Below are 9,839 nucleotides of genomic sequence, written 5' to 3'. Positions count from 1 at the left end.
ATGCGAATTTGACTAAATCTAGTACTGATCAGTTGTTGCTCAAATAATATATTTGTGTTAAGAAATTTATTAAATATGCATAAATTTTAAATTTAAAACCCAATTAATTAACACTTGATATTAAAATTTTGAATCTGCCTCTAAGCCCTTCGCTCCTTCAAATGAAATTGTAAAATTAGTAATTTCAAATTTAAAAGTATATGATTTTTTTTTTGTAATAGACTAAATAATTGTGCTATATAAAATGGAATAAATAGAATATATTATTGACTTTAATTAATGATTAATGTAGCAGACCTAGTATAATGACATGCTAATTAAGCAGCCAAATTTTGAGAGCCTAATAAATAATTAGCTTTATGGACTACCTCATAGATTTGATTAAACAATAGTGAATAATGTTAATGTCAATCCATTTATGGAGACAGAAAGAATTCAACTACCAAAAATAAATGTATTTTTAACTTTTAAGACAAGTTTATCTCTAATTAAAAATGGAGGATAAATCACTTAAGAAAAATCGGAAAAGAAATTATATTGGACCCATTGATGAATGTAAAATTAAGCTGCAAAAAGTAGGAATTCGAATTGTTTTCAAACGGTGCAACTCTTTGGAATGAGAACTTGTTAATTAATATAGGGGAGTGTTACACCCTTTTCTTTTCTTTTTTGAATCTCCAACATGCTCGATTCAGAAGGTATTAAGAGGTGATCGATCCCAGGTTATTTATGTGGATGACCACCTTCCAAATCAACTAATCCATCCGGAAGAACAAGTGTTATAACCTTAACATTAAAGAAATTGTTCCTCTTAATATTGCTCAATTCATGGATCTAATAAACATGAATAACTTAGTAAACAATATCTTATATTACTCCCTCCGTTTCTATTTACATGTCACCATTTTAAATTTCACGCCCCTTAAGAAACTAGGTAAATGTATCATTTTATCCTTATTTAGTGGTCTCTTGAAGTCAAGTTTTCAATAAATGAATATAAATTAATTTATTTTGATTAATTAAATTAACCAATGAACATGAATGAATCATTTGGTTTTCCTATATTTGTCAAACTCATACTTTCAAGACTAATAACTCTCAAGAATAAAATATGAAGAATAATGTTATTTATGTATTGATTTTATGAAGTGACAAGTATTAAGGAACATCTATTTGTCGTTTTGATGACATGTAAATAGAAATGGTGGGAATAGTGAATAATGTGGCCTACATATATTATAATGACAAATGTATATTTATCATGAAGAAATTTTCTACAAGGCTTTTAATTTAGTTGTTAGCACTCACATCAACCTTTTCTTAGCAGACTTATTAGTTATTAATGAACCATTAAGGAGTTGGTCCACGACCTTCAAATATTAATAGACGTGTGGTCTGTAACTTTTTCTTCTCTTTTTCCACTCAATATTAGGTATGTATATTAAAATTTGATTAAATCTAAATTTACCGTTAAATTTAATAAATGTGACTTTGTATTAAGTAGAGTTCGAGTTCGATACATTTTATTGCGAATGAATGAGTACAAATAGACAAACTGCAAGCAAATAAAGTTTCAAAGTATGCAAGCTTGCTAGAGGTTATGAACCTCAATTTGTGAAATAAATTATAAGTATTCCAAAACAAAGAAAATCACATTGTCCCCAATCATATATTTATATAAAAGAGAATTCTAGGCCCGCCTACGTGACGCCACCACAAGCCAGAATTTCATTTTAAATTTATTTATTTTCAAAACTAGCCTTTCCATTTCATGAAAAGTTGTGACTTTTATGAAAAGTTGCGACTTCAATGAAGAGTTGCGACTTTTATGAAGAGATGTGACTTTTATGAAAGGTTGTGACCTTTCCGAAGGGTTGCAACTTTTTCAAATAGTTGTGACCTTTCCGATAAGGCACAACAAACATTTGTTCACACTACCCTTTGTTGTCTATAAATATAGGAATTTCCTCTCATTTTAAAACAACGAAAATTCTGAACTTCTTATTCTTCTTTTCTTCTTCTTCTGCACAGTTAAATATTTGTGTACTTTGCTCCTATTGAGTTGATCACTGACACCATTGCTTATGTTACAGATCCTGGTATTATTTTTATAGTCATTGTGCTTATGCTTTAAGGATAAATGATAAGATGTTATAATTTTCATTTTTCTTTACATTATTAATGTTCATTACTACGTAATCTTGTATGTAAAATAATATAATGCTTTAGTTTTAATGACTGGTAGGCTTTAAGTATTATTTTATAAGTTCCGTGATATTAAATTCTCGCGCGAAGCGCGGGTAATTTTACTAGTTGTGTATATAAGTTGTTAGATGAGACAATTCATATGACCCAAATCTTTGGTCGAACTCCAACGTGGATATCGAAAGATTAAACACTTAAAATTAAAAATGAATAACAAAAATGTGATTTTTTTTTAATATTTAGAGTTTAATATTTAAACAAGAGCTTATCATACCATTAAAATTAAACACTTTAGGAGAAAAAAAAACATCATTAATTTTAGTCCTTAGAGCATATTGGGGATATTTTTCCAAAACATACCATTTTTTTCCCGCCAATTATAAGTATAGAAAGATTCCAAATATTTATTAATTGAGACGAAAAATAGGAAGAGAATGATACACAAGAAGTTATAAATGTGAAACATATATTATTTATTATTTGTATAGTAAAGTATGATTATACAACAAGACAAAAGTATAACAAGCACAACATACTTTGTATTATTACATAATACATAAAATTAACAACCCAAATATTTAGAAGACAATTAAACATATGTCATCTAATAATATGATATTCTAGTTCTTAGGGACCCAAACAATGTGATCTTGTGGAAGGAAATGACAAACAGGGACAGATCCAGGTGTAACCTTAAGAACTTTGAAAGCCAAATGTTTTGGGTTCCATTGTGATGTGTCTTTGTGACAAACAGCTACAGCCTTAACTTTTGTTCCATCAGCACCAACTAATGATACCATGTAAGACTCTGTTGTTTCTGTTTTGTGACAATAGAATACTGCATAGGCATAGTTTTGTTTGTGACAAACTACTGATTTGTCATTATTGTTTCCCATTTTCTTGGCTCCTAGGATTGTGTATTTTTGCATTTGTGTGTTTTCATTTTGTGTCTCTGTTGATAATGGTTGCACTTTCTTTCCTAACTTTGATGTGGTGAAATCAACCATGGATTCTAATGAAGTTGCACAATACTTCTCTTCTCCTTTAATACCTACATAAAATATTTTAAACTCCGTATCAAGTCACAATATTAAAATTGCTTTTTTACTTTATTAAATTTTGTATTAAAATAAAAAAAATTGAAACGGAGGAAGTATGGTAAAAAGTGTTCAAGTTTTTGTGTATATATTTTAATTTCATGAATAATAGAGTGATAATATTCCATTATAAGTTAAATTGCATTTATAAGTTGTCAGAAGCAAATTTACTACCCTAATTATGATACATTTTTTAAAAAAATTGATCTAGTACCTATATATTAGTCTTTATAGTGATGCATTTAATTGAATGTCGATAATGTAAATACTATTTATGCAATTACTATCGTATATACATGAATAATCAATATAAGAATATTACTCCCTTTTCTTAATTTACCTACTTACCTTTCTTTCTTTAATTCTTTCTGTCCCGTGATTTATTTTTCTTTTTAGTCAGTTCAAAAAAGAATGACACATTTCTATATTAAGTAATAATTTAATTATAAAATGTCTATTTTATCCTTTACAGCCACACAAATTTCTATCATTCATTTTGAATCACGAGTTTAAAAATCTTCCTTTCTTTTTAAAAGTCTGTGTCGAGTCAGATTACCTCACATAAAATGGGAGGGAGGAAGTAATAATTTAGTAACTTTATTTAACACTTAATAAAAAGATTTAATAGTCAGATAAACATTTCCCGCTTATTTTAGACTACAAATTTCAAAGTGTATCTTTCTTTTTTAAATTCCGTATCAAATCAAATAACTGTCACATAAATTGAAACGAAGAGAGTATACCTGGCTCTTCACATTCTTGTACAGTCTGCTTCATAATCTGACCCTCTTCACTATCCGGATCAACTGAAAACTGATTAAGAATTTCCGGCATCTTCTCTGAGCTAAACGGAATCGAATCCGCCTCTTCACGAGGCAAAAAAGAAGCTCCATTAGCATTTTTCACAAACTGCAAGTTCATGTTACTTCCTTGATGCAAATCTTTTTCCAGGAAAAATAATGCCACGTTAGGGTTATCGTTAAGTTGATCGTCTTTCGCCGCGTAATTGTAAATAAACGGTGACGGTCCAGGGTGGACACCCACGGAGACTGGTGGTTTTCCGTGGTGGCCGGGGGTTGTGACGCCAACTCCTCCTTTACCAACGCCTACGTGGGTCCCACCTGGAGTGTCTACGTTAACGCCGCCTTTATGGCCTCCAACGTTAACGTTTGTTCCGCCGGAAGGGTGACCCTTGTTGACTCCGACGTTTACTCCACCTTTGCCTACATTTACTGAAGTGCTTTTGTCTTCTGTTAATCCTACAGAAATAATAATTATATTTGTTAGTTAAATATATATATAATAAAAAAAAAACATTTATCGAATATTTGTTCTAATACTTGGGAAAAACAACGTAAAAAATTGTTATTATAGTACTAGTTTAAGTGATAGTAATAGTATAAAGAATCTTTAATCATACAATAATTGTGTATAACATAGATTTTTTGATATACAATATTTTTATGTATAATATAATTACCATAAAATTTTCATAGTAATAATAAGATCTTGTTTGGCATTGCTAGGCCAAAAATCACTTATTTTGAAAAAATATGGTGTTTGCCATAAAACTGTTTTTAAATAGAAGAGAAACAGTTTTCTGTTGTTGGAAAGAAATTGACAAATATGAGAGAAAAATGATAAATAATTGTTATATGTCAGTGTATACAAGTTAATTTGCAGATTATTGAAACCAAAAAAAAAATATTAAACCTTGGAAGTTCTATATATACACATAAGGATTTGTAAGAAAATATATAATGGATTAATTCTAATTATTTGATAGACTAATTAATTACCAGAAGGCTGGAGAGATTCTTTGATTGCCTTTGGCATGGGAGTATTAGGCAGCTTAGTAGTCCAATATGTAACAGGAAGAGCTGCATGACTTGCCACTAGTGCCAACTAAAATATTTAAAAAAATAAAATTAGCTTCTTTAAAAATAATTTACATAAATAATAATAGTGTAATTATAAAGTAATTAGAACTTACTGAAAGATATGTAAGGATGTGAAGAAACTTCAACTCCATGGTTGGACTTAATTAAGCAAAGAAAGTGAATTCTAATTGTGAGAGGATATAGATGTACTGCTAACAAATTATAAGTAAAGTTGAGATGGAAAAATAGGGATATTTGGAGCACTATTTATAAGGCAAAAATATCATGGCTTATCTGTCTTACTACATAGTACTCCAAAATAGAGTAAAAGAGTGAGAAAAGCAACACTTCACCTATCTTAATTAATTAATTTCCTTCCATCTGTTTTTTTGCCATCTGCCTTCCAGAGCATTCAATGCACTTGACATAATTTGTACGGAATCAATATGAATTGTGATGGGATAGTTAAGATTCATCCATTCTTATTCAGAATTTTCAGTGTTTTCAAGCGCTTAAGAATAGAATATTATTTTTGTTAGAAGTGTCACCAATAGAAATGGGCCCTATAATATGTGAATTTGAATTTGGTCGAGCTCCAATAAAAATACCAAAAACGAAAAGATAATTTTGTAAGTATGTAAGAGTTGTTCCCATCAGAAGGTTGGGAGCTTGGAGGTTGTTTGGTACTTGATATAGTACGTACCCCAGTTTGTGACATCCATTCATGATGCATATGTACACAGGTTCAAAAAATACTCCCTCCTATTAATTAATTGATGTATCATATTTTCTTTTTTAGTTCAAAAATATTTTAATTATATATTTTTTAAATTTATTTTTAATGATATGATTTATACTTATATAAANTACATAAATAATAATAGTGTAATTATAAAGTAATTAGAACTTACTGAAAGATATGTAAGGATGTGAAGAAACTTCAACTCCATGGTTGGACTTAATTAAGCAAAGAAAGTGAATTCTAATTGTGAGAGGATATAGATGTACTGCTAACAAATTATAAGTAAAGTTGAGATGGAAAAATAGGGATATTTGGAGCACTATTTATAAGGCAAAAATATCATGGCTTATGTGAATTACTACATAGTACTCCAAAATAGAGTAAAAGAGTGAGAAAAGCAACACTTCACCTATCTTAATTAATTAATTTACTTCCATCTGTTTTTTTGCCATCTGCCTTCCAGAGCATTCAATGCACTTGACATAATTTGTACGGAATCAATATGAATTGTGATGGGATAGTTAAGATTCATTTATTCTTATTCAGAATTTTCAGTGTTTTCAAGCGCTTAAGAATATAATATTATTTTTGTTAGAATTGTCACCAATAGGAATGGACCCTATAATATGTGAATTTGAATTTGGTCGAGCTCCAATAAAAATACCAAAAACAAAAGGATAATTTTGTAAGGGAGTATGTAAGAGTTGTTCCCATCAGAAGGTTGGGAGCTTGGAGGTTGTTTGGTACTTGATATAGTACGTACCCCAGTTTGTGACATCCATTCATGATGCATATGTACACAGGTTCAAAAAATACTCCCTCCTATTAATTAACTGATGTATCATATTTTCTTTTTTAGTTCAAAAATATTTTAATTATATATTTTTTAAATTTATTTTTAATGATATGATTTATACTTATATAAATTTCTATAATCTATTTAAACTAGAAATTTTAGATATTTTTTTTCTTTTTGAAAATTAAATTTCGTATTTACTCAAACTGCCATATAAATTAGAATAATTGAAGGAATACTATTCAATTCTAATGAAGTTTCGTATACGGATGGATATATATGACTTTGATATTTTAGGAATTTTTTAGCATTGTTGGATTCATGAGCTTTAAAGGATGAGAGAAAAAACTTGTTATTCAACTATATTTTATTCAATATTACTCCATACTTTATTATATAGTAATTAATAGCTTATAAACAAAATGAATCACTTCCATTAAATAATAGTGTGGACATATGGAATGAATATCAGGCTACCATAGCAGTTATTTTAATTCTGATTTAAGTTATATGTACCGATAATTATTTGATTTTGAAGCAGAGTTATGAAGGGATGGTAATTTTGAAATTATATTCTATCGGACATTTGATTGATAATGATTTTGAGTAAAAGCCAAAATATAACTTTGAGGAAAAATATTAGTCAGCCACACTTCCTTACTTACTGGATTTAATTCTCCATGAAAAGTAAGAAGTCGAACTTGTTCAGAAATAATGAAAGAAATATAAGAGTTAATCTCTAGGTATTTGACCAAATATAGAATCGTCTAGTTTTTATAGAACATCTTAAATATAATATGCTCCTAGAGGAAGTTAAGGCTGAGCATAGCCAAATTTTGTTTATTGAAGAATTTTTTAAGGCATAAATGTTTAATCAAAATTGATTAACATGTTAACAAAATTCAAGTTCATTTTTACAATCCGATTAGGTATTCCCTCTCTTTTAATTCACTTGATTCGTATTTTTTTAGTTTATATTGTATGTGGATACATATAAATACCTTTTATAATTCTGTGTGATATTCTATGTAAAAGTTTTAAACATTTTTGAAAATAAAAACATTTGAAATTTTTGTATAAGATGGTATACCATATGTATATAGTTGTATACCAAATTTTGTTTTGTTTGTATGTAACTTTGGACTATATTTTTATAATGTAAATTAGGTAATTATACGTTTATGACATTTTTCCTTTTTGAAATGCCATAACATTTTTTTTATATTAGAGATTTCAAATTTTAAGAATAAAGTTGATAGATATGAAACATTTATCTTCTTACATCTGATTTCTTGATAAAATTTTATATTAGTCAGACTTCAATATATATAACTTATAAAAAAAAAATTCACCATACTCCTATTAATGTAGTACTGTCACCCATGTCCTGGATTAAAGGGGTAGGGATGGGTAGGTACTTCTATTATATTTCACTAAATTAGTCAAAAATTGCAGGAGGACACGTGGAGAGCCAAAACTTGTGGAACAAATCTAAACTAACAACCACCAAAATTTATTAGGGCTTTAGAGGGATGTTGAATGTTGCTACATTCCCTTCTCCTTTTCTACACAATATAAAATAAAATAAAATAAAATTTATGTCTTGTATCAATCTATTAGTAAAACCGACTGAAGGTTTTATTAACAATAGGTTCTCTGTATATATCCCTTTTACGTGAGCTATTAAACGGCTTTGACACAAACAAAAAGATACGTGCCATACTCAGAACACATTGCTAACGAGATGTATGGATGGAAGGTGGGAGTTTGCGATTTGGTTTTTAGTTGTGGTGTTAGAGTCAAATGGACATACGTAAAAGGTTACAATAACTTAGTTTCGTATACATTTTTCGAATAATACAAATTGCTTATGACGTAAATGGTCATGTAAATCTTGTTTTGCGATGAGTAATAATGTAGTTATTAACTTGATATTCCATACGTATAAAATAATGTGTAGATTCTAGAAGAACTTATAATTTAAAATCTCAAACCAATTGTTGCTTTAATTAATGATGCAAAAACTATTTTTCCCTCACCGACAAGCCAAACAAAATTAATAGATTACCTACTTATGTATTCACTACTATAAAAATAGTTTTTAGCAGCAGCAAATATACATAATAAAAAAGAGTGTTAAATTGCTTTTATCGACATTAGTTAATTGTCATTGAATTTAATGTCACTATATGCTTTAGTGACTTTTCACAAAGAGTGTTATTGCTGCTAAAAATATATATTTAGCGATAATTAAGTTAATATTGTTAATGATATTTTTTGGTATAACAATTATATATCCAAATTTACACTTTTGGGTTCATTTTTTATTTATTATCTTAGATTAAAAAAAGTTTCACATCAGTTGTGTGAGCACATAATAAAAAAAATTCAAGGTGCTTATAGGTATGGTTAGTTGAAGAGGTTAGAGATAAGTATAATGACTATACCCTTAGCCTATTTTGAGTATAGAAATGTTTCTTGTCCATATATATGGTGCTAATGTAGATGCTATATACTATATACTTATAGATGTTTTTTTTATAAACGTGTGCTTATTGAGGGACAAACCTATAATATATGTTTATGTGCCTCTTTTATGAAAAATCTTGAAGACTATAGTTTATGACATTGATGTCATAATTGATGTTATTATATACTAGTACGTTGCAAGGAGTTGGGGGTTAGTTTAATGCTTGATGTTATAAAGTTGGTCACTTGGTTGAAAATAAAGCTTGGGGGCTAGCTAGATTAATTAACACTGTGTAACAAATTATCTATATTATTTTAAACATTATGAATTTATAATATATTTATATAACTCCATCTGTCTCAATATATATAATATCTTTCAAATTTATTAATTTTGATTTTGAATGCGGATATAAAATCTTCAAGCTTTATAGAAATAAATTTTGTATCTACGTTGAGATTGAAGGGTATCTCTCTTTTTCTTTTTCTTTTTTGTTTTTCCATCCGATGTCCGTTACCCACATTGAAGCCTGACTAATCTGAATTTGCACCTCATAGGGTCCCATTCGGGGTATCTCTTGTTTTTTTTTTTTTGATTTCTCATCCGGTGTCTAGTACTCACATTGGAGCCAGACTAATCTGAATTTGCA

General features: G+C 28.7%; 1 protein-coding gene across 2 annotated transcripts; it reads right to left on the bottom strand.

Annotated features, from left to right (window-relative positions):
• Nucleotides 1–2,657: 2,657 nt before the first annotated feature.
• Nucleotides 2,658–6,250, bottom strand: LOC125847671 (BURP domain protein RD22-like). Of its 2 annotated transcripts, none has more exons than XM_049527325.1 (4): nucleotides 6,094–6,250; nucleotides 5,102–5,207; nucleotides 4,046–4,561; nucleotides 2,658–3,256 (listed from the first exon to the last, which is right to left on the bottom strand). In XM_049527325.1, the coding sequence occupies exons 1-4, from the start codon at nucleotides 6,130–6,132 to the stop codon at nucleotides 2,826–2,828; spliced, it is 1,092 nt and encodes a 363-aa protein (XP_049383282.1). In that variant the 5' UTR covers nucleotides 6,133–6,250; the 3' UTR covers nucleotides 2,658–2,825. The 2 variants fall into 2 exon arrangements, with proteins under 2 accessions (XP_049383282.1, XP_049383280.1); XM_049527323.1 differs by lacking the exon at nucleotides 6,094–6,250 and adding an exon at nucleotides 5,296–5,452.
• Between the last annotated feature and the right edge of the window lie 3,589 nt (nucleotides 6,251–9,839).

This window comes from Solanum stenotomum, chromosome 12, assembly GCF_019186545.1.
Source record: "Solanum stenotomum isolate F172 chromosome 12, ASM1918654v1, whole genome shotgun sequence".
Classification (NCBI taxonomy): domain Eukaryota; kingdom Viridiplantae; phylum Streptophyta; class Magnoliopsida; order Solanales; family Solanaceae; genus Solanum; species Solanum stenotomum.
This window is presented reverse-complemented; position numbering and strand designations above follow the sequence as displayed.

Bases quoted from the DNA above. Each gene is read 5' to 3' on its own strand.
- LOC125847671 (XM_049527325.1), bottom strand. From the start codon at position 6,132: ATGGAGTTGAAGTTTCTTCACATCCTTACATATCTTTCA. The intron at 5,208-6,093 runs GTAAGTTCTAAT...TAAATATTTTAG, and splicing joins ACATCCTTACATATCTTTCA to TTGGCACTAGTGGCAAGTCA. The intron at 3,257-4,045 runs GTATACTCTCTT...TATTTTATGTAG, and splicing joins ACAAGAATGTGAAGAGCCAG to GTATTAAAGGAGAAGAGAAG.